General features: G+C 39.5%; 2 protein-coding genes across 5 annotated transcripts in view; one reads left to right on the plus strand and one right to left on the minus strand.

Annotated features, from left to right (window-relative positions):
- The first annotated feature begins 269 nt into the window (after window positions 1-269).
- Window positions 270-17376, plus strand: LOC149313204 (progestin and adipoQ receptor family member 3). 4 transcript variants are annotated; one of them, XR_016281360.1, is made up of 10 exons: window positions 270-384; window positions 868-986; window positions 2778-3049; window positions 4125-4287; window positions 6086-6241; window positions 7333-7530; window positions 8011-8101; window positions 8729-8877; window positions 10957-12576; window positions 17291-17376. XR_016281360.1 is itself a non-coding variant. In XM_089526266.1 (9 exons), exons 3-8 carry the CDS (start codon window positions 2865-2867, stop codon window positions 8866-8868), a joined length of 933 nt encoding a protein of 310 aa, XP_089382392.1. In that variant the 5' UTR covers window positions 270-384; window positions 868-986; window positions 2778-2864; the 3' UTR covers window positions 8869-8877; window positions 9256-14694. The 4 variants fall into 4 exon arrangements, 2 of the variants coding, with proteins under 2 accessions (XP_089382392.1, XP_089382391.1); XR_016281361.1 differs by lacking the exon at window positions 17291-17376 and having other exon boundaries at window positions 10957-11058; window positions 12508-14694; XM_089526266.1 differs by lacking the exon at window positions 17291-17376 and having other exon boundaries at window positions 9256-14694.
- A 462-nt stretch (window positions 17377-17838) lies between these two features.
- The window catches only part of BMP2K (BMP2 inducible kinase), a 64352-nt gene continuing 57068 nt past the window's right edge, over window positions 17839-25122 (minus strand). The window contains exon 16 of the mRNA XM_089526267.1: window positions 17839-24517. Coding sequence (XP_089382393.1) covers window positions 23088-24517 — 1430 coding nt within the window. The 3' untranslated portion in view covers window positions 17839-23087. The remainder of the gene's footprint in view (window positions 24518-25122) is intronic.

Here is a 25122-nt window from a genome sequence, read left to right on the forward strand (position 1 = left end):
CAAAGCCGCTCCATCTGCGCATGCGCGACGCCATTCCTAACCACCCGCCGCTTAACATTTCACTCCGGCGCGCGAGAGAGCTAGAGCGACTACGTAAGCACGCACGCACGCACGTTCCCTGCACGTGGACGGCTGGGTGGGCGGAGCGTGAGTTGTGTATCGGGCACCTGATTGGAGCGCCGCCTGGGAGGGGCGGGGGTTTGGTCGGGGGGGGGGACAGGCACGTGACTGTCGCTCGCTGATTGCGCAACTAGAGGGGCGGAGTTTGGCCGGCAAGCAAACAAACAGGAGGAGCGAACGGCGGCGGCTCTTGGTTCATTTCTGAGCGTGATGCGCGGGGAGCACAGGCGGCTTGGGCCGCTGAGAGAGCGAATAAGCCGAGAGGTACGGAAGGCGGGGAGGGTCCTGTGACGCCGCTTCCCCTCAACCTGGGGCCCTCCGGATCCGTTGGACTCCAACTCCCATAATCCCCCGCCGCATTTGCGCTTGCGCTGGGATTGTGGGAGTTGTAGTCTTTCAGCCCTGGAAAGGTATCCCCCTCCACTGTGGGAACAATGCCTATTGACTGCACTTAGGTCCCAAACACGCTGCGGAAAGAATACCAGTTCGGGCTGCTTTAACTGCCCCGGCGCAGTGCTAGGGAACCTTGGGAGCTGTAGTTTCTCGTGGCATCCCTTGCCACTCATTCTCTGATGTGCCTTTGAAGGGGATGGATAAAAGAGAGAGAGAGAGAGAGGCTGGGGCCACAAGCGTTTGGGGCATGAAGCATCCTCAGTGAGAACAACTGCGCATCCAGACATCATTGTCTGGGAGGGATCCCACAAGTCAGTGGGAAGTAATCTAATCTCTTTTGCATTTTGCTTTCAGTGCCATTTCTGGAATAACGATGGACTCCGGAGCAGCCTCTAGAGAGAGAGAGAGAGAGGGAGAGAATTCCTCTGAGGCTCTTCTGGGGCCTGGGCCATCTAGGAATGCCTCGCTTGCAGGTGAGTGCCGCCTCCTCTGAAGTCGCTTTCAATAAATAGTAATGAATAAACTTTATTCTTATGCCCTGCAGCAGTCAAGGCGGCTTACATGACTAGAATATGTTGGAATGATACACACTCTCAGTAAATAAATTGAACCCCCCCCCCTTTAAAAAAGGATCAAATACAATACTGTTTAAAAATTCAACCTGTTAAAATGACAGCAGTTTTCTAGTAGAGGCAGTGCTTACATAAAGTAGGGAGAGTACAGAAATTAGACTGAACTATTCTGGGAAGGCCTGCCGGAAGAGATCCATTTTGACAGCTTGTTTAAAGGTTATTTGAGGGATCTCCTCCGGAAAGGCGTCCCATAGTCTGGGAGCGGCAGCAGAGAGCATCCTCTGGGAGGCTGCCGTTAGTCTGGTTTTTATGGGTTGCAATAAATTCCTCCCAGAGGACCTGAGAGTGCAGGGCAGATTGCACGGAAGTAGGCAATCCCTTATGTAGGTTGGACCCATCACCAACACCTTGTACTGCGCCTGGAAACCAGTAGGCAGCCAGTGAAGAGATTTCAGAATAGGTGTAATACGGTCACTTCTAGTTTTGCCAGTGATCAGCCTGGCTGCCATCTGTTTTTGAATGGTTCCTGGGCATTAAAGAGTTCATAAATTAATAGGTAAACTGTTTCAGTTCTAAAATATCCTCAATTGTGCCCAACAGGCCCCAGTGCTTTTGACATCAGTTTCAAAAATGGCTCATTTCCAATCCACATTTTCTTACCCAGTCCCTTTCTTTAAGGCTATACAGTATATGAATCCATTGCTCTTATTCTCTCCACCCGACTGACACACATACGCATGTTTTATGTGCCATGTGCAACTTGGGGCTCTTTCTTCTGATCTTGCCTTTACAGGTAATGTGACAGATAACCAGCTACACAAATACATTTGGTCAGTTTATTGTAAGGGATGAGCCCCATGAACATAGGCTAGGTCATGGGCAAGGTGTGATTCTCCAGACTTTGAAGATCAATTTCCAGCACTAATCACTATTGTATCTGCTGTAGGGGCTGATGGGAGTTGCAGTCCAATAACATCATGAGGGCTGCACCTTGCCATCCCTTGTCCTGTGTATTTCCCTCCTTATAAATGTAGCTGTAACTTTAACAATCAAAGAAAACATACATACAGCTTTGTCTTGCATTGCCCAGCAGCTCTGTTATGCATACATTTACCTGTGGGATTCAAATGAGATGCAACTTCTTTGTGCTAGTAATCAAGACAGTAATAATTCTTAGCAGTTCTATAGAGATTTATTGTTATAATTATTATTATTAAAAAGTGTTCAGAACAGTTTATGTTGGTGGATACAGGATTGCTGCCTTATGGCCAGTTTATCCAGTCAAGTGCATATGTCAGTAAATTCTTTCTAGGTGTTTTGATAACTGGTTGTTGGAAGAGTTGTGTTAGTTTGAATAACCAAAAATGTTCCTGATACCTAATATGTTGTGTAGCATGATCTTTAGCTTTTTGTTTAAGATACAGTGTACCTTTGCTCTCTCCAAAAAAGGAGCACAAGGAATCTAGTGTTTCAATCTGCAGAGTTAAAAGTTTATTTATTTAATTTTAGTTTGCTTTAAGGGCTGCTAATAATGATCTTTTTTAGGTTTTTTGTCTTGGTAAGAAACACCTCTTTCACTGATTCACTTGCAAGATCTCTGTGTATTGTGAGAGGTGGGTGAAAGGTAGAACTGGATGTCTTGCAGAACAATATTAAGCCATTTGGTGTCTTTTTGTGTTTGTTTGTTTACAGATAAGTGACTTCAGAAGCCAGATGCCTTGAATATTATTCCATATTTTTTTTACTGTTGCCTTGGTTGAAGACTGAAACACTACTGAAATGCATCAGAAACTTCTGAAGAGTGCTCATTACATTGAGCTGGGGAGCTATCAGTACTGGCCTGTTTTGGTGCCTCGAGGAATTCGCCTATACACTTACGAACAGATCCCAGTATTTCTTAAGGACAATCCTTACATCACAGATGGCTACAGAGCCTACTTGCCTTCCAGGCTGTGCATAAAAAGGTTTGGAATTGTTCTAAGTAGTTCGGATATAAATTTGCCAACTAGTCTACAGTGAAGCCATGCTACATTTTAAAGTGCTTTTATCTCTTTACATTTACATTCCATAATTGTATCTATAAAATTTAATATAATTATTTCTCTGTACTACAACTGATATAACTGTCACATTTTTTATAAATTATAGTAATATAGCAGGGTACAGTTAAATTTAATATAATTCTCCATGTGGAATAGTACTTCATTTTTGTCTGTACTGAACATAACTTTCAAAGAGTATGGTCAGAGAAGACTTGTTACTTCAGCTAAAGAGAAAATGGAAGCAATCCATTTCTCATATGCAGCATGTCCATGCTTTCACTGAGGCAAAGTGTGGGCAGGGGTTGTAGTGTGATGTACCTTAATGGGCATTATGTCTGTGATTTTTGAATTGGAATCCCTTTGTATTTATTTATTTTATAAATCTATATCATGCATATGCCACCCTTTAACCAAAAAGAGCATTGTACAAAATAAGTGGTATGACTTGGTATGTGGTTCTTGATGATGGTTGGCTTCCTGCCTGAAGCAACTCAGGTTTATTCTCCAAAAATGCAGGTATTAACAGAAAACAGAAGACTGAGCTGCTGGCCACAGCCCTATAAATCAAAAAGCAAACACCTTCCTTTTCCCCTCTTCTGCCTCTTGTTCCTGGAAGCCTTACAGTAGTACTATTTTTACCAGAAGCACTATCCACAGTTTGTTTACCTGATGGCTAACACTTTGAAACATACATTGAGCTTCTTGAAGATGTGTGAAACATGTAGGACTGACTTTAAAAGAAAAATGGTTTGCCATTTGTCACCACAATGGCTATTTTTATGGCTTAGGGCTGTGTGTGGCCAATATTTTGCACACCATGGCAGAAAAAAAATCACATGAACATGTAGGCTGGAGGGCAGGATACATAAATTTTCTTCAGAGCAAGTATGCAGTCTGGACTATAGAATTGTTTGGAGTATGGAATTGGAAAGCCAATAACAAAGTTTGTTTGACTATGTGCAAGTCAGTCATGGTGCTTTCCTCTTTTATTTTGCAGCCTGTTCATTTTATCCAATGAGACAGTCAACATCTGGAGTCACTTACTTGGCTTCTTCCTTTTCTTCACTTTGGGCATATATGACATGACTTCTGTATTGCCTTTGGCAAGTGCCTCCAGAGAAGATTTTGTGATTTGTTCTGTTTGTCTCTTCTGCTTTCAAGTAAGTTCCTTTCTAAATTCCAGCCTAACCAGGGGAAAATGTGTGTATGTGTGGACAGTGTCTGACATCAATTGTTGGACTCATCTGTACTCCAGCACCAGTGGAGGAATTGCTTTCCAGGCTCCTCAGCTTGTGCTTCTAAATTTTCTGAATCTTTTTTTTTAAAAAAAACACCTTAATGCAGTTTATAAAATACTGTAATACAGTAGAGCAGTAGAGCAATGTTCCACAGCTTATGTTTTGCTGTAGAATCACAGTGACTGATGGAAATCATTACCATGTATTTGGGAGAATGGTTTGTTTGTTTGCCATGTGGAGAAAACATTCTTAACACAAGGAAGGGTGTGGTGTTCCAGACTGTTGACTTTTCTGTAATTAGCCCTCTTTTATATCTTATCTGTGAGCCTCTTTGTTTCCATACTGCTTGCTGTTGCTAGTAACCTGTCTGGAGTGATACAGATACACTGGAATGGTGCAGTACACGTTTTCCAAATTAAAACACTCCTATTAATTTGCAAACCATTGTGCAGTTATTTTGAATAAGGTATGGGGTAAAGATAATAGACAGAGTAAAGCAAGATAATTTTACCCTGTGTTTGTGGTTCAACCGGAGATGTAGACTACCTAAACTGGGCAAACTAGGACTCCATAGTTCTGTGTGCCATTGCCCTTTGGCAAGAGTAAGCCAAACCTTCCTCTCTTCAGAAATCTTGCTGCAACAGTGAAGAAAGTTCATGCTCACTTCCCCTCCCTAAGCTAGAGAGAAAAGTCTTGAGCCACAGACATTCTCTCTTGATCTGCCATGGAAAGATATGGCTGACCATTTCTGTGGGAGAAAGGCAATAGATGTGGAGCATCTAATACATGGGAGTAAAGTCTGTTGAATACAGTGTGCATACATGGGTGTGAGATCTGCTTGATACAGTGTGAATTTCGTCCTTAGTTCTACAAGGGGAGGCCCTAATCACCAAAATCTTTGACTTGCCTATAAAGGCAAGGTTCACTTGCCAGATGAACATTTCATTCAAACAGTGTTTTTGTTCATATTTTCTTTACACTTGCCAGTCAAAAACGTGTGAAGACTCTGAGATTATCTGTTTTTAGATATGCATAAATCAAAGGAACATGAAAAGAAGAAAAGAATGGAGCAGACCTCCATTCTTCCAAGATTTCTTAAAATTAAGGCTGACCTATGACTAATGGATCTTCACTGATTGAGCTTATAAAATGTAACTTATTAACCATTAGCATTTTATTAATTCATACTAAATTTACCCAAATACAAATTTAATTAATTTGCATTTGGTAAAAACATGGTTTTGAGGGGCAAGTATGCTTTCTGTGCTAGTTGACACAAGTGTGAATGCAGCAAATATCAAAGAATAGACATACTGTATCTGCTTGTGTGAGACGAGAGATAACACACTGTAAGGTAGGGCTTACTACCTGCAACTTTTGTAAGTAGAAATACTGTAAGTCCTTGCTGCCTGATTATGCAGGTGTGCCTCTTTAGTCAATGGCTTTGATTAAATGAATTAATTAAATAGTGAAATGGTGCAGTTATTTAAATAATGAAATAGTGCAGTCCTACTCAACATATTCCAGTCAGATGACAGTATCTTACCTTGATTCTAGTATCAAAAAGTGCAAAATGCTTTACTAATATCATATGGCCAATGCACTGCTAGAATTTCCCTAGAATAAGCCAATTTAATACAGTTTGCTAAAGGGTACAATGTTGCTTGACTCCCATGAAAGTAGAGGAAATTAATGTGAATCTGTTTGAATGTTTCTATAGGTCTGTATGCTTTGCTCAGTAGGGTATCACCTCTTCTGTTGTCATCGCTCAGAGAAGACGAGTCGACGATGGATGGCACTGGATTATGCAGGAATTTCTATTGGTATCCTGGGCTGTTATGTGTCTGGAGTCTTTTACGCATTTTATTGCAATAATGTAAGTTGGCATTCATGTTAACTAATGTAGCCTTGCTTTCTCTGTTGTTGCTTTTCATTCATTGTTTTGGCTACTCCACCTTGTATTAGTTACACAACTTGTCTGGCACAAATAATTATTTAAGGTGGTGTGTAGGAACCCTTATAATTTCAGTTGAAAGTGGTTTCTTATGAAGAAAGGGAAAGAAAGGAGGCACAGGAGTTTTGATCCAGGATGAATATACAGTGCGGCTTTCAGCTTATGCTGAAGCTGTGCTGTGTGCGCGCCGACTTAGGCAAGTTACACTCTCTCAGCCTCTGAGGGGGCAAAGGCAACCCCACCCATACAAATCTTGCCAAGAAACCCTATCATAGGATCATGTTAGAATTGCTATAAGCCAGAAGCTACTTGAATGCACACAACAACAAATGCTACAGTGGGTGGACTTTTGGTCCTATGCAGCTGTTCTAATGCTTTTTACCTCAGTTGCCTCAGTGAATAAATCAATAAATTAATTGTTTGAATTGTTTGAATTGTTTATTTGAATGTATCTAATCATTTATGGCAATTGCTAGGAGCAACATAAATAATCTAATCCTCCCTATAGAAATTATCTTACATTCCATTAAATGCTGCTGTGAGGTAGAATGGCATTTTCTTAATGTTAATGCATATGAATACAGTTCAGGGTATCTACAAAATGAAGAATTTATTCCTTATAATAAACTGAAATTTAAGACTAATCTAACATTCCTAACCTGGTTCATAATGAATAATAAAAATAGGTTCATTGGTTGTTGAGGGGGATAATCATATTCAGGGTAAGCTCTCTTAATCAGGGATTTCATATACTGTATGTTAGGGTTATCATAATTCAGAAATGACTTCAAAGCACATAGCACACACACATGTAACATTAAATCAAACAGTATATAACTGAATTGTCAAAAGTAGAATACAGGTTTTTAAACAGGATTCTGATGTTTAGATGTTAAAATGATCTTTATGCCTAGCCATTAAAGCTCCTTGGGCGCACATTAGAATTCATGACAGATTCCCTTCTCCTGTGGTACATATCACATCTTGACCCATTTTTTTAATTCCTTTTGCAGTACTGGCGTCAAGTGTACTTGATCACTGTCCTCGCCATGATATTGGCAGTATTCTTTGCTCAGATCCACCCAAGTTACCTCACTCAGCAGTGGCAAAGGCTACGCTCAGTTATCTTCTGCTCTGTATCAGGCTATGGCATCATTCCTACCATCCATTGGATTTGTCTCAATGGAGGTGTCACTGCATCTATTGTACAGGTAAGCTGAGAGGTACTGGGCTTGCATCCCATGACTGCCTGTATTGGTTTCTGAAGAAGTTCCATTAACTTTTTTTGAGATGTATTTCCAGATAAAGTGGCTTAGGACTCTGTCGTTTACCTTAGTTGGAAAGTTTTTTCTAAATCAACACAGCTTCAAATGTCGGGGGGGGGGGGGGGAATCCATAAATAATGAATTTAATAGCTTTGTCTTTTCTTAGGTTGTGTCAAATAGATTTATTTTTGGAAAATAAAAAGTAACCTTCAGCACTAGCGCTGGAAGTAAGTGCATGAAAGTAACAATGTTATCCAGAATGTCCACATGCCAGATGGATGGACCACGGATATGTGGTTGCAGGAATTAAGCAGAACAGTGAAGGACAGGGGGTCATGGAGAGGTCTCATCTATAGGGTAGCCATGAGTCAAGATCGACTCAAAGGCAGTTAAATGCCACAACTAACTCTGCTTTTTTTCTTTCAGGAATTTGCCCCCCGTGTGATTGTGATGTACTTGATAGCCACAGTAGCATTTCTCTTCTACGTTTCCAAAGTTCCAGAAAGATATTTTCCAGGTAGAGATATTCTTTAGCTAAATTGCTTAAGGCACATGACATAGCAGCTCTTGAACCTTAATAATATTGACAGGAAAATAGGAATCAGCATATTTGTGCTGAAGTTGTGGTGTGTATGTGTAGCCTCTGAAAGTAGATCTACAGGAATCTTGGTATTATTATAACAAAGCCCTGCCTTTGTGTAGGCCAAAGTTAATTCCATGTTGTGTGAACCTGTACATGCTAAAAGACACATGATGTGCATCAAAGTATTTCCCCACAAACTGAATCATATTGAAAGTTTCATGTACTGGTAGTTCATCTTCTTCCTACACTGGACAGCCAGATGCTTTGGGAACTGACAACCAAGACAAGAAGAGGTGGGTGTTGTCCAGGAATAGTTCCCTAGGAAGTCAGTGTTCCCTAGCTTTTCAGAAGTGTATCAGGTACCTTTCACACAGATACTACACTTGATCTTAGCCAAAAGGCTGCACAGAATAGGAATGGGTCTCGGTTTTAAATCATTCAGATAGAAATAAATATGAATGGGTGCTCGGATACAAACAAAGCAGTATCCAACTGAATAAAATGTGTGTAATCTCCCCATTCCTTTTTTTCCACTAACCTCATGTGCCTTCTTTCCCAAAGGGCAGTTAAACTACCTCGGCTCTAGTCATCAAGTCTGGCACATCCTTGCAGTGGTGATGTTATACTGGTGGCATCAATCTACTGTGTACATAATGCAGTATAGACATAGCAAGCCTTGCCCCGACCATACTACGCACTAACACACAAAGGTAGGGCAGTTTTTGTATGGCAGATTTTCCTCTTTTTTTGTTTTCTAATTGCTGGCTGTTCATTATCCATGAGAAGGTGTATTGTTGATGACTTGGAACTTTTATTCTGAGTCATCATTGAAATTCTCAGATCACCAGTTCCCAGTATGCAGCCCCTTTGACTCTTGGATGCTCACTAGTCATGCTAACTTCTCTTTCATCAGTTTAATCTTATACTGTTTAATCTTGTTTTAAGGGGGGGGGGGGGGTACTGTGTATATATAGTTGTAGTTTTAACTTGCTGTACGCCGCTTTGATTGCTTGGCAAAAAGCGGGATAGAAATAAAAAAATTATTATTATTATTATTATTATTATTATTATTATTATTATTTATTCAGATCATCCAGCTCATTATTGTCTTCACTGGCTGGCAGCAAAGTTGTCCTAGTTTCCGTCAAGAATTTTTTTCAAGCCTACCTGGAATTGAATGTGGGACCATGTACAAACCATATTTGCCATACCACTGAACAATGGTGACCCTATCATACAGATTTCTCAGCAAGATTTATTCAGAGGTGGTTTACCACTGAAGCTGAGAGTGTGACTTGCTAAAGGTTTTCATGGTTGAAAGGAAGTTCTTCCTATGAGTTGTAGTCCAACACAGAAACTATTATAGTACGCTGGCTAGTTGTTTTTATCCATCTCTGTTAAGCAAAGTGTTTGAAATACCATCTTCGTGACCCTGACATACAATTCCTAAATGGTGATTGCTTATCTGTACGTTTTGCAATAGGTGACCCTAAAATGATCCTGTTACAGGATTTGCTTGACAAGGTTTGTTAAGAGATTTGTCTTTGCCTTTATCTGAGACTTTGAGAGAGAGGCTTGCCCAAAGTCACCCAGTGAGTTTTCATGACTGAGCTGGGATTTGAGTCCAACACTCAAACCACTATGCAACACTAGCTGATTGACAATAGGCAAATAAAATGTCTTGCACGCTTCCTATCTTGCAGACTTCCTTCTATTTTGGCTTAGCAAAATCTTTTCCTGTGAAGACTACTGCTATCACACAACAGCTGAATTCCTTAATCCTATTCTTTTATTTCTGGCCCCACATTGTGGAATTGTATGTGATGCAGTCTGATTGTCATTATTGAGAAAAGTGTTGTGGGCGTTCCATTGTAAAAGGGGAGAGTAGAATCAATTTAAGGGGTACAGTGCACATATTCAGCCTGTAGTAACAACATTAAAAACAAAACAAAAAAACCCTCACTTTTCCTCCTGGTATCTACTCATGCCTCCTTCACAAGGTATTCATATATTCTTCCCCCGCAAGCAAGAGCCATCACTTCTTTAACCAGCTTCAAAACGGAGTTGAAGACCATCCTGTTCAGGGCAGCGTTCCTAGGCATTGCATAATTGTCACTTGCTATTTGATGTTCTTTTCTTGCCTGTTTTATTGAATCATTTCCTGTATTGCTATGTATTTTATATGTATTATCCTACTAGAGAGGCCCCTTCCCCACCACCACTCCCTTTGTGTCGTGTCTTTTTAGATTGTAAGCCTGAGGGCAGGGAACCGTCCAATTAAAAAGATTATATGTGCAGCGCTGTGTAAATTTACAGCGCTTTATAAATAAAGGTTAATAATAATAATAATGCAGTACCTTCTGGACTATTGTGAAGGATTTAAAGTCTCTTTTTGATTCTTCCCTTCTGCTGGAAAGAAAATGGTGGTCTCCCCATGCTTCAGTGCACACTGATAATGCATTTGAAATTCGCATTTTTGTAGCTATTTCCATCCAGGAATTTTTTTTTTTTTTCATTAAGCATGTTTTTCCATCTGAAATGTATGTGATGTTGGCAACAACATTATTTCCACTGGAGATTTTTCATGCCACAAGATAGATGCCACATTCTCATACAATATATCGTTATGCTACTAGCTGTACTTTGCATCTTCCTAGACGTGACACAAAGTCCACCTTTTCTATCTTTGTCTCTTTGTTACACTCCTCTTGATTTAGATGGCTTCCTTTGCAGAAGTACATCATAAGAGCATGGCTTGTCTTTTGAAATGGATTTTCTTTATTTTTCAGAATTTTGTCCATGCAACGAAGTTGTGACAATGAATGTGTTGATCACACAAAGCGTGCAGCCTAAAGTGGCTGATCCTATGAATCTTCTCTCTATTATGGATGGTATGCTAATAGACATTTCCAAGCCAGTTGAACAGCCAAATAACTTTCTGTTCAAATGCGGGCAGTGAAGTAATTCATGTCACCCTGTATCGGGGTAATAGAGCTGGAACTTATAGATATGTACATGGAGCACTTTTATTCAAGCTACTGATACACTGAGTTTGGCCTGAGCATGGTCATATTCTAATAAGCTGAGGAAATGTTCTCTAAAATGCATGCATATGAAATTCCTCTGATGAATTTTAATTCTGGAACCTCACCTTGGAATGTGAAAAATCCATGTTGTCTGCTGTATCTTTTTAATGTGTTCTGTGTCCATATACTAACGTTTGCTGTTGTAAAACTGAATGGATTTTTAGTTGATGTTCTCTCTACTTCCCTGAGTATCTGCTGTGGTTTTCTTCAGTGGTAACTCAACAAGTTAATCATATCTTGGAAAGAGAAGTTGGACTCCACCAGAAATTTTAGATTGCAAGTTGTTCTAACAAGTCTTTCATCAATAAGCAGAAGTTTGTAGCTGAGGTATACACTCCCAAGTTGTAAATTACCGTAAACTTGCACTGAATCCCACTTTCAAATAGATAATGAACATTTCATCTACTAGTATCCTACACAAGCCACATTCTGTTGTTATTTTTTGCAGGATGGCACTTACCTGCTGCCAAGTGCCTGAGCAGTTATTCCTCGCCTTATTCTTTCTGAAGCTAGGGGGAGACATGGCAGTAGACCACTGCCTATGGGGAGAGGAGTTCATTTATTTTGCAACAGTTTGGGGTTTGGCTAGTGAATTGGCCACCTCCATTTTGAGGTTCCAGCTGCCACTTCTCTGCAAACTGATGGTGAGCGATTTATAGAAGCAGGTAGAGGAAGAGGTATCTAAACTAGCACCCTTCCCTCAGCTTGTTAAACACTAGTATAGAACTGTGGAATGAGGAAGGCAAGTATGGTAAGGGGCGAGCCCTAAATAGCAACTGATAAAATCTATGAAATTAGGGGAGGTCATATTTTTTCATGTTGAGATGCATTTCCTCAGGGATAACCTCAGAGGTCCTGTGCTAGTAGCAAGTAAGGCCAGTGCCAAAAATATGGGACTTCACACCCTTTCCACTCCATCTAGCAGATTGTTAAGGGAAGGACAAATTGCTTGTGCAGAATTTTTGAATCTAGATTGAGGGCTGTATCAGATCAGGTTGCCTCTCACTTTCCCACATGTCTTAAATACTAAGTGTTCCTCTTCCTATTTCAGTTCAGTACTGTTTTGCCGTGGAAAAACAGGGATTCAGGAAGCAAGATGACTAGAAATGTAGTCTTCGGACCTTAATATGACCATAGTTCAGGATGTGGGGTCATGCTTGCCTTTCAACATGTTTTTGATTTATAGAGTATTAGTGGCCTGCTTTTTTCTGTTGAACAGCTATTTGATCTTGCTTTTTTAATATTTCTAAACAGGAAAATAGGTTCTAGGATATTGGAGTGGCAGCTTATCAGCTGGTTGGAAAAACCTCTTTCTAACCACAGGTTAGTATACTACAGCACCAGGACTTGCCTGTAGAACCAACAACCTCCTTGTCATGTAGCAGTTAAGGGTTTTTTTTAACAGCTTCCATTGGCACCAGGTGATTTTTTTGAAAGGCTTAACTGCATCATGGGTGTGATCCAAGTGGCACTGGGCTTTTTTTAAAAAAGCATAACCTCCTGTTCCCCACATGCCACAACCACCACTCCATGCACCAAGGGGAATTTTGACAAAGCCTTATTATTCTGCTAGCGGTGGGAGAATGGCACTTAGGCAAGAACAAGAATTAGAGAATGGTGTTAGAAGAGAGTGCACCCACCCTAACAATTTTCACTAGAGGGAAAAACATCCCCATCTTCAGAAGATGTAGCTACAGGAGCAAGCCTCTATATTGTACCTATAATATAAAACAGTCTTTGGTTTAAGTATTTATGCATTCAAACCTCCATTCACACTGAAACCTCTGCACATGATGTTAAGAAAATCCAGTCTTCAACCCATCTCCCATGCCTTTTGTATTTTAAACAGGAACAGAAAATTATCGATGTCCAAATTTACATGTGCTCTAAAAAATAAGCTGGCTGATTCATTATGAAGAGTGTTGACCTAGAAGCCTATTTGGCTAAAAGTTTGTAAATTACTGTGTGAGAAGATCAGAACCAGAGTTCTCCATGAGCTAGTATAACTGGAAGTACGAAAATCCTCTTAGCACTTGGCTGGCTCCAGGCATGAACTAGGTATTTTCTCTCTCAAGCCCATGAAAGATTTTTCTCTCTCACTGCCTTTTAATAATAATAATAATAATATGATGTTTTATTTTTATACCGCTTTTCCGAGGTGATCAAAGCGGTTCACAGAGTCATTAAAAATTAACACATCATAAAAACAACCTCACAAAAACCAATAAAAATTGAACAACATGAAATAAAGACAAGCAAGATGGTGGTTGGGAGGAGGGCTTGTCTTCTTTGCAGGCAGAGGCCTGTTGTTGCTGGCCTGCTCCTCTCCCCTCAAGATGGTGGTCGGGAGGAGGGCTTGTCTTCTTAGCAGGCAACTTTTAGAACAGTGTTTGCATTGTAACTACTGATCCCTTATTCAGGTGCAGTTAACACTGAGTAGTAGCTGATTTAATAGTTTCCTTTTAAATTGTGGTCACTTCTCTCCTAGTCCCTCTTCCTTAGCATGTTAATGTCAGTATTACAAGCAATGTCCCCCTTTTGTGTACTGTAAATGTGCTTTATTGAGCAAACTAAGTACAGTCACGCATACAACAACAAAATAAGCAAACCTATTTATGTCAGTTCTAAACATAATGGGTTCTTGAACCACTTCAGGAGTTGCAAATATTAGTAAGAATGAAGGACTAGCTGCACTTTTCCCCAGATCACCTTGTATTGGATAAGGGGCCTTGATATAAATGCCTTTTCTATTTAGAAAGGAGTTTCATAGTATTGTTGACTGAACTTAAAATGAAGAATCTCAAATTCGTTTATTGGTGCTAAAAGCAAAATTGATATAGGGGTAGTGAAATTTGTTTACAGCTTTCAGCATTATAGAACAAATTCCTTTTACACAACTCTTCCCATGTCCATTTTTACTTTGAAATTAACGTCAGTGTAAGGATTTATTTGTTTTTTAATGGTAGGTAGTATGTATATAATGTAGAGTTCTTATACGTGTTAAGATAAACTCCAGTGAAGGCTATACATCAAAACTTTTTGCAAATGCCCACTTAAGCATGTAAACCAGCTTATTTCAAATATTTATTTTAAGGTATTTCAAATGATTGGGTAAATTTCTAACACAGGAGTTCTTCAGAGTCCTAAAGAAATTGAATGCAAAAACAAATATATTAGATTTCATGCTTCCTATATCTGTAAGCCTTCCCTGGCAGTGTAAACTTTTATCAGCCATGCAAATGGATGTCCCATTTGATACTTAACTAGAAAAGCCTTGTAATGGGTTTAGAAGAATACTGCTGCTCTTGCTTCCTTTACCCATCTTCAGTTACACGCACAAGGAAAAGTCACTATAAAATCTTTGGTATATACAGTCAAGTGCAATTTAATCAAGTTACACAGTATGTATTATTTAAATATTGCCTCTGTAAATAAAATGTTTACGGCAAATATGAGTTATTGTATTTTTGCAGAAACAAGTTAATTGTTGGACAGCCAAGGGATTAGAAAAAGGGGCTCTTTATCCCTGTAAAGATACTGTATATAGAAGGGAATACTTTCTGTTTACAATAAAACTCACATAGACTCATAGAGTTGGAAGAGACCGCAAGGGCCATCCAGTCCAACCCCCTGCCATGCAGGAACTCTCAATCAAAGCATCATGGTTGGTTCGTGCAAGTTGCACAAGTTGCATCTTAAGCAGCTGACCAGGATAAGATGAACAGAGATGGGCAATTTAGATGACTCAAGGGCTATTTTCTCCTGCTAAATCAGGTGTCCAGTTGTAGGAGGCTAGACGTGCACACACATGCAGGGGTAGATGTTGCCCTCCCTGAGACATTTTAAGCCCCAGAGAGGCCTTTTTCTCAAACAGGAAATGATGAGAGGGCTTTTTAAAAAGGCCTCTCCTCGACCATAAACATGTCAATGCCCCCCACAGCCCCTAAAGGACATTTTGGACAAAAATCAAATTTTGAAAAAATATTACTGCAAATATACACTTTTATAGCCCCAAAGGTGGGGCTCACACAACATCCTTTGCCCACACCTGTTCTAAATTGTATTCCATGGAGACGCTATCTGTACTTCTTTTTTTAATGGCATGGGGAAGGTGCACGACTCAGGCAGTCCACCCTTGGGTTAAAGGAAGCAGTGGAATGAACCAATTTCCTATGTTCATATTTCTGAACATGGTATCAAGGTGGATAGGGACAAATTAATCCTGGTAGGGCTGAGGTTCCTAAGTTTGGGAATTGGACTATTTATCTGTTCTGAATGGGCAAAATTTTGTCTCTCCTTCCCATCCAGTTCCAAGAAAGCTGTCTCTACTACGCTGAGGTCCGCTGATGGTAATGGACCAGATAAGGGCAAATAAACAATCCAGACGTGTTCATGGAATAGGGATTGAGTCTTGTATTGGAAGGGGTTACGCTCCCTGAAATTTCAGGTCTGAGGCTTGGGTGTGCTCCTGGACTCAGATCTAAGCCTGGATACCCACTTTTCAGCAGTACCCAGGAGTGCATTGCACAGCTAAAACTGGTGTGCCAGCTGCATCCACTCCTTGAGACATCAGATCTGACTAGTGACACATGTCTTGATTACATCCCATATGGATTACTGTAATGCATTCTACATGGGAATGCCTTTGGAATCTGTTCATAAACTTCACCTGGTCCAAAATGTTGCAGCCAGGTTGCTGTCTAGAGCAGAATACAAAGGAGCACATAACCCACCTGCTGAAACTGGTCGCCAATCCGTTTCTGGATGGAACTGAGTGCTGGCTTTGATGTTCAAACCCCTTCTTGACATGGGTCCATGCTATTTGAAAAACTATCTCCCTAAGTGCCTATGCTCTAAGATCTTTGAGGAAAGGTTTTCTCTTGATGCCACCACTATCTCAGGCACATCTGCTGTGGATGCAAAAGTGAGCCTTCTCGGAGGCGGTTCTCATGTTGTGGAAGGCCTTTCCCCTGCAGGTCCAAGTTGGTCCCCACCCTGCTGTCATTCTACCAGCAGATAAAGGGGTTTTTTTTTAAATTAAAGGAGCCATTTGGTGGCAACCGATAGATTTTAATTGGGGGGGGGGGGTATTATTATCTTTTAAATGTTACTTTAGTGCTGTTTTGTGTTTTTAAATCAGTTAACATGTATTTTAATGTTGTATTGTGTTTTTAAGGTGTTGTACACCACCTTGGATCTGTACTGGAAGAAAGGCAGGATATAGATTAAATAATAAAAATAACTCCTTCTGAAGGACCAACCACATAGTTTGGGGAGTGCTCTTAGATTCTTTTTTATCATTCAGTACTAGGTCTGACTAGGATGGTAACTACTAATGTTCCAAAGACATAGCTGTGTTAATCCGTAGAATCAGTTAATACCCAATGACAGGTCCATTACTGTTTACAGATGGGGGAAGAATGCAGGGGTGTGATAATCCTTCCCCTGATCACGTGATTAACGTGATTTAAGCACAGGAGAGAGACACTTTCCTCTCCCATGATAATCTTCAATATGTAGAAAGATCTTGTAGCACCTTTGAGACTAACTGAAAGAAAAACATTGGCAGCATGAGCTTTCGTAGGCTTAAGTCTATTTCCTCAGATGCATTTAGCAAATACATCTAAGGAAGTAGACTTAAGTCTACAAAAGCTCATGCTGCCCACTTCTTTCTGCAGTTAGTCTCAAAGGTTCTACAAGATCTCTCTACATACTAATGTTCCTGGACTGGATATCCTTGCCTACAAGATGGGATAGGTGACCTCACAATTAGAAGAATGGCTGCATTTGTGCCTGATTTGGCCCATGTAGAATGCTACAGCTAAGGTGCTGAGCAGAACACCAAGTAATCTACATATTAAACCTATGCTGAAAGAACTGCATTGGCTGTCTAGCAGCTACTTAAGCTACATAACATATCCTCCACAAATTTAACTGGCATCCCACATCTCAAAATGCTGAGCTGTAATTCTGCAAAGGCATTAAACTTGCAACCCTTTAGCTGTGTTTCTATATATACATATTTTGTCTCCCACAGTTCTACAGGCACATGGTGTGACTTAATAGTAACCTAAAACTGACAAGCTGTGGTGTGGATAAGACACAGACCAAGCTCTTGGAAGAAGTGACAGAAAGAACTTGTGCGTTCTAACCATATGTCATACTATTAAAGTATGAATCTAACATGGTAAGGCACATGTTGTCAGTAGTTTTGCTCATGAACTTTTAAAGCATATTGATATAAAAATACAAAGTAATTTCTTACAATTTTTATAAAATGTTCACTTGTTTTTTTAAAAAAAAAACATCTTTGGGATAATTCTTTGGGCAAGTTTCATTGAAGGGGAATTTCATACATAAAACCTTACATCACATGGCTCATCTTTAAAAAGGTGCTACAAGACTTTGTTATTGCTTTATGGAAGGGATTCACAAAACCACTGGCATCAAATGCAAAAACAGACATTTACATTGGCTATAAATAATGCAGTAAAATGTCCTAAGATGCAATATATTGTTTGAATGCTTCTGTTAAAATCACAGTCAGGAGACTGATTTACACAATCATGGTATCCTGTATATTTATTAACAACTGAAAATTGTTTTCTCAGGTACAATTTCACACAAAAAGTTAAAGTTCTGTTTTAGTGGTACACACATACAAGCGCTTTAGAAATTTCAAGTCTAACAAGAAATGGAAGTGTAATTTGAAAAAGTGCACTTAAAGCTGTTTACCAGCAATTAAAATATAGCATTATACAGTTTTATTCTTGAGTGATGTCCTAGTCACAGAAACCAAACTTTGCTATAGATACTATTACTATACTTCTTTCCAGAGCACTACTCCAGAAAAATAACTGGGCTGCCATTGTTTTTGCATTTCCGTGTTACTCTTTTAGCAGCTTTTAGCTATAATTGATTTTTCCCCCAATGCCATGTAGACGATTGTGACTGCAATGTTATGTTTTAAATCACAAACTCCAAGAGATGTGATATGTGCATGTGGATGTTTTATATACGTCTCTTAATATAAAAATACACCCTATCATATAAAAAAAAACTTCCGATAAACTCTAGTTGCTATTCTCACAGTAGTAGCTGTATCCATTTATTCTCACAGTAGGTTCTTCTTTTTCTTGGGAGAACAATAACTGCTGGTCAGGCCTCCCTAACGTAGGCACTAATCATGTCCATTTAAATTATTGGGTGCCTCTCACTGAATCTAAGCTATCTATATGCATATATAGATATATATTATATATAGATAGATAGCTATATGGGAATTAATGTCCCACAAACTGTTATTTGGATTTGTGAGTGGTAAAGATGGGTTCACCAGGCTAAACCACTGTACTTTCAGTGGACTGAAACTCATAAATGTGGCTGACAGTACCATCATCCTGAGGTGATTTTACACACACACACAAAAAGAGACAGCTGGTATTTAACATGTTGAAAGTTTAACCACAGCATGTTATCCACAGCCTCTGAAATTAAGTATCAGGCCTACCTGTTAGTACAGTAAAAAGCATCTTAGGAAGACTATTGTGCCAAAAATAACAAAGGACTCTTATTCCATTGACAGCTGATTTTGGGAAATGTAGGGCTAAATACACGTCCCAACTCAAGCAGACTCAGTTAATGGGAACTTGGTAACTCAATATGTCTGTAATTTCAACTGATCAAATAGTTTTACTGCTGATAGGGCTACAAACTGAATATAGCCCTTACTGAAATATCTATTATGTGCTACTGAAAAAAATTCTAAAGTTTTTTTAAAAAAAACCCTCACTTGGGAAGTCATTGGCACGTATCAGTATCTTTCAATCTTCCTATTATTTTTACAGAAGATCATGATAGATTTGACTTCATATGAATAGATATACACACACAGAATAAGCAACAATATCTCACCCAAAGTTTTATAAAGTTCAAAACTGAAGGGAAATTCAAAATTATTATATTTTTCCGTAGTTCTTGGCAAAAGCAAAGTAGGTAGAAATCAGTTTTGTGGGGTCTACCATTATACTCCAAACAAACTTTTTAAAAAAACACCAACATACCATTATTATTTACAGTAACTTATTAAAATAAAGTCTTATGCAAAAAAAGAGTATGCCTCCAGTCAAAAATATAGCAAGAAAGGTATTAAAACCCTACTGGAAAGCAAAGAACATTGGCAATAACTTGAATGGCCATTTATGTTTACTTTGGCCTTAAGAATATGCTACAAAATATATATCTAGACCCCAAACCTGCAGAGCTCAATACTTCTTTGCCCTCAGATATTCATGCATACCACCTAACTATAAGCAACTGAGCAATGCAGGTATCCTCCATGAGACTTTCCATTGAAAAATGTGGCTCAGCATCAGAGGTGATGACTGAAAAGGCCTTGTTAATCTTTTAGCACAATTAATTTTCAAGAGAAACAGCTGAGAGATCCATAAGCAAGTGTGCTACTGCCCTCCTCACCATTAATTATTGCAGAATAAAATTGCATCCCTTTTGGTCAAATGCTTTTCATGTGTCCATATAAATGTGCAGAGTAAAACTATCCATAACTGGTTATCACACACAAATATAAGAAAGCATCTCCAGGAAGAATACTGAAAATAATTGCACAGAAATTATGCAATGATCTGAACATAATGTATTTTTCATAGAACACTTGAGGATCTTCTGAACTGATTTCTGAAAATAAAAAACCTCTACCCATCTGTCATGTAAGAGAGGGAAAGATTTTCAGATCCTGAAATATAAACCATAGTTCAAGCCAGAAAAATATCGTTAAGAATCAACTTAACAGGCTAAGTGTAAATTAAAGTACCATTAGTTTCCATGGGATTTCGGGACTACTGAAGGTGAGGGGATGAAAGTAGCTATGCCTATTTTTTTGCAGCCTGAAAGCACCAACTTTTTTTTAGAAATAGAGAGGATATTAGTTTGGGATCCAAGAGCTGTGATCACTTCTCCGGTGATGCTGGAATGTCAATTCATTATGGCTACTTCAATCATGACACACTTCCTTCTCAGTCCTTCCCTGTGCAAAACAATCACAAGGGACAAACAAATCCTGTCTTTTCTTTATTGTTCATATCTTGGGAAGATACAGCTCATTACCTTCTGGACAGGAAATCTTGTCATGGTTGAAGCAGTGTCAGGACAGAGAGCTATCTGGTAGCAATTTTAAGATCACCAACACTTTTTAGCAACTTCTGTACTGGGTTCAAAGAGGCTTTGGCATAAGAACAAGGGAACAGGCATTCTGAGGTACATGCAGAGCTAACTGTTTTTGCTGAATGTGCTTTACAGAAATATTTAATATAAAACAGATGTCTTGTTTGCTTGGAAGTTGTGCCTGTCAAGACAGTGACTGTTTCCTTTCAGCTAAAAACACACAACTAGACAAAGTTTATCTCAAAGTTTTAAAAGGCTGACTTTTCAGAAAGATCCCATAAAAGCAACCATTTTCCAAAAATAATTTTAGACATCGTTTAACAGGCCTTGATTCTTCACTGGTTTCAAATGTATCCTGTATTAACATGTTGCAAACTACCAAAAGGTTTCTCTTCTGATATTTTGCTTTCATACAGTGGTGGCCGAGGAAAAGAAACTGCCCTCTGGTTAGTTTTCAAAGGAATTCATTGACTCAGGGCCTGTACAGACAGGCTACAATAAAGCTGCTTCGGGTCACTTTGGAGGTATGTTGTTTAAATGATGCATGCGTCCTAAGAGGCCAGAATCTGTGCCAAAGCTGCGCTCCAGTCCTTAGGACTGGAGCATGGCTTTAGCGTGGCTTCTGGACTCTTAAAACACATGCAGCATTTAAACAGCATACCTCCAAAGTGACCTGAAGCAGCTTTATTTTAGCCTGTCTGTATGGACCCTTAGGTACCTTTCCTCCCATCTCATCATATGTTCATATTCAAGTCATTATCAATACCTAGATACATCCAGAGACCAATCTGTGTACCTTGTATATTAATATATCAAAGTGCTTCTACTCAGGTCCACATGAATAAACAATGGCTGTGCAAGTCCCAGAATCCAGAGATGTCAAGTATCCATGAACGCAGAGAGATGTTTGGAATTTGCAAAGATAACATGGTCTGCTGCCTTATCCAATGCTATCAAATGAACTTTCCCACCTACTGCAACCCTCCATGATACCAAAAACCTGCTCCGGGGGGTTTTCTAGCCCTCTGAAGCAGTTTTTAGGGTTTATGGAGACTAGGGAAAAGGAAGAGTGCTGACTAGCAGAAGGATTCTCTAAAATACACAGCTGGACCCAGGCTGTTACATAAAATTAGTTCACACCTTATCACAACTTACTTGGAGTTTTGTTGCTGCTGCTAAGTTGAACACATATGCACAGACACACTATACTCCCCTCCATGCAGCATTCTCCAGATCCCTAGTCACAGACTACTGTATAATTTGGATACAGTTGATTACCATGCTGATCTTTCATTTGACAAGATCAAGTTGGCCCAGGCTCAAAGAGTATGTGGAAGATATTCTATCAAAGCTCCCCAAAACTCAGCTTTCTATCTGGCATGGCCATAGTTGATCCAGAATGGGCCACAAACAGCCAAGGTCATTAAAAATACCTTCTCCCAAGCTGAAAATTCAGAGATGTTTTATGTATTCACCTAACTTCTGTACTTTTTTAAACAGTGTCTCAAGAGCACCAAATGGCTCAGAGGTAAGTTTATAACAGGACATGGTGATCCTAGTTGTAAGGCATTGGTGATTTCTATGCAGTTTACAGGTAGCACGCTCAACTCAGCATTACTTTTTTTAAAAGCCTCTGGTTTTATACCTCTTTACTGAAACTGCCTGAATTCAAGTTAAAAGTATGTTTTTTAGAGTTCAAGATATTTTACATGAACTCCTAGAAGTATAACATTATGAGAAAATGCTTTCAAAAATATTAAGTGAAAGCAATTTTGGAGGGGGGGGGGTTATAAAACACCTTTAGAGTATACACAGTTTATCTGTAGTACAAAAGCCCAGTTAAATGAACTAGACAGCGGGTAAAAATCACAGATCTTCACAGGTCTGAACTTGCTACAAGTTTTCTGGCTTCTCTTTGCTCCATCTTCTCAGACACAATATGTAAATAAACAAGGCTCTCTTCTGAAATGGACTGTGTAAATCCAGCTGTCTCAGTAATTTCTTCTTAACATTCCCAAGCTGTTCTTATACTGCACTCTACCAAGTTCTTGAAATCTTAAGCGTTACAGCTATCCCTGTTTTAGGTTAATGGCACTTACTGAAAAAAAGCAGAGTTCTAGCATACATACAGTACATATAAACGTCTGGGTTTCTTCATACGTGTTTCAGGATCAATCACAAGCCAGCAAACTCTGATGCTCCAAGATGTTTAAGAGGGAATAAAACTTCAGAACAAGCAAAGTGAAGCAGCTCCAAATTAACCTGGCTTTGTATTTAGGCATTTTTTCAAGTTGTATTGATCGGTCCTGTCCCATCAGACCACATACGATACGCAAGTCAGATCTTTCGATCTATCTGTAAAAGTGTAACTGAACCACAGGAAGGACATAATGGTTGTGGATGAACAGGCAGTAGCCATAATAACTAGCTTCTAATTTCTTTTTTTTAAAATCTGTTCTTACTGAACACTTTCGCGCTTCACCATAGCAATATTGTACACTTAACATGCCATTTTAAAATCTGAGACTGTAGTCACTACTTAAAATGAGTTACACTGTACTTTAAAAAAATAATTTCCTCTCAGTTTGACCAAATGGAAATTGTGGTGGTGTATATAATCCAAATTAAGCAATTCGAGATACCGCTGGAAACAGCTACTGTTTAGAGGGAAATGGAGCAGCTCCAAATGGATCTAATTCTACTACTTGTTGCTGGCTTTGTTGTGATGCCATACTAGGCACAAGTTCTGTAAAAGGAACTGCCCCAAAATCATCTGTTAGTTTTAGCCCATCACTAGACTGAATACTGCCAAGCAGTGAACCCTGTCTAGGTCTGACTGGAAGTACTGTGTTGTGGTCCCCACGGTTATCAACCAATCCTTGATGCTGAGGGTGACGCATCAATTCTGTGGGGTGGAAAGGCTTGGCTCCAAAAGGATCCAGAAGGGCATCTTCTGTTTGCAGAGCACTGACTCTGTCTTTGTTATCTGGCAGGGCAATACTTATGTTTTCCTTGGAATCAGAGATAGTCAAGAACTCATTGCTGCTCTGGGAATCCCGACGACCAGCCCTTTTGTGCCTTCGAACTCTTTCAGGTGTACGATAACTAGGCTTCAAAGTCTTCTTGGTGCTAGTTGGAGTACCATGATGGCGCTTTCCGTTGGTCTTAGATCCTTCCTGTTTCATGCGTCTCTGGCGAGAAGAGAGTTTTTGCAGATTCCGTTGCTGCTGTTTTACTTTTTGCTGCTGCTGACTCCCTGCTATCTCCTCAAATGGGATAAGCCCAAAGAGATCCTCTTTGCTCTCACTATTCTTTGGAACAGAGAGAGGGTGAAACGGAATACATCCAAAAACATCCACAGTTTTGGGTGATATAGGAGAAGGTTGATTTTCTGAACCTGAAATCAAATCATCTTGCTGAGATATTTTTCTGCTGAATGGGGCTTTGGTGAAGACATCAAATTCATCCTGATCTTGCTCTGAGCCTGGAAAAGCAGCCTGGGGAGAGAAATCTTTGCCATCCTTTTGTTTAGGCTCTGGAGTCTGAAGAGGAAAGAATGGAACTGCTCCAAAGACATCAAACTCTTGATTGGGGCTCACCTTGGTCATTGTACCTGGCAACTCAGACAACAAACACTGTAAAACAGGCTCCTTGGTCTCAACACTTCCACCTCCTTCTCTGTATCTACTACTAGGCACTTCCTCTATAGGCCTAACATGCCCAGAATCAGAATCAGAACTTTGCTTATCATCATCTTCTGCATCTTCCTCAGAATCCATGAGAAGAGGGTGCTGGCCAAAGTTTTCCGGTTCAGTGTCATTGTCATCAATGAAATCTCCATGCTCACCTTGCAAAACCTCTTCATCCTCTTGTTCCTCCTCTTCCTCACTACTCTTTGGAGAGGGAGGGTCTGATTCAAAGTCACTTTCAGATTCGTCACTTCCTTTTTTTGTATGCCTTTCTGTCAACTTCTTCCCAGGTTCATGGTGTTCAGCAACCTGGCTTGACCTCTCATTTTTGGTTGGACTCCCTATTTTGTTTTCTAGATTGCTGGCTGCATTATTAATTTCATTTCTTGGAGAACCTACAAGGATAAAGAATATACAATAACTTCAGTTAGATCTTACCATTTCATTAAACAGAGATAAAATTTCTCTTTGTTAAGCAGTGGGGTAGAATGTATCCTCTTGACTGATTATACAGACACTCAACAGTAAATTGAAGACAGATCAGAATCCTCACTGTACAGTGATTTCTGCAACACCTGTACTGTGGGATCTACCTATGAAGAAGCCTACAATTTCAAAAATCCTAGAATATTTGGCTAGTAAAAACCCATTGTGCATAGATTAAATACCTGACCAACTAAATCAGACTAAGAGTAAATTGTCTACAACAACAAGCAGCCAAATGCCTCTAGAAAGGCTGCACATCAGGGCATGGAAACAACCATCCTACATTTTCCCCAAATGTAGGAAAAGTGATGAAGCATGTATGTTCCATTCTTAAATATTCATTCTAAGTATCTTCCTCACAATCCTCTAGAAATTGGTGACTGGGATCTTGTTAATTAGTCCCAACTAATCAAACTCTGACTTGGAAAGTTACTTTTAAAAAGTTGTTTGTTCTGGAATTCTTATAAAGCCCAACTAAGTAATTTGTTGCTGATAATATTACCAAAATACTTCA

Source organism: Sceloporus occidentalis, unplaced genomic scaffold (assembly GCF_023333645.1).
Source record: "Sceloporus occidentalis isolate IW3139 unplaced genomic scaffold, rSceOcc1.0.p SCAF_5, whole genome shotgun sequence".
NCBI lineage: Eukaryota > Metazoa > Chordata > Lepidosauria > Squamata > Phrynosomatidae > Sceloporus > Sceloporus occidentalis.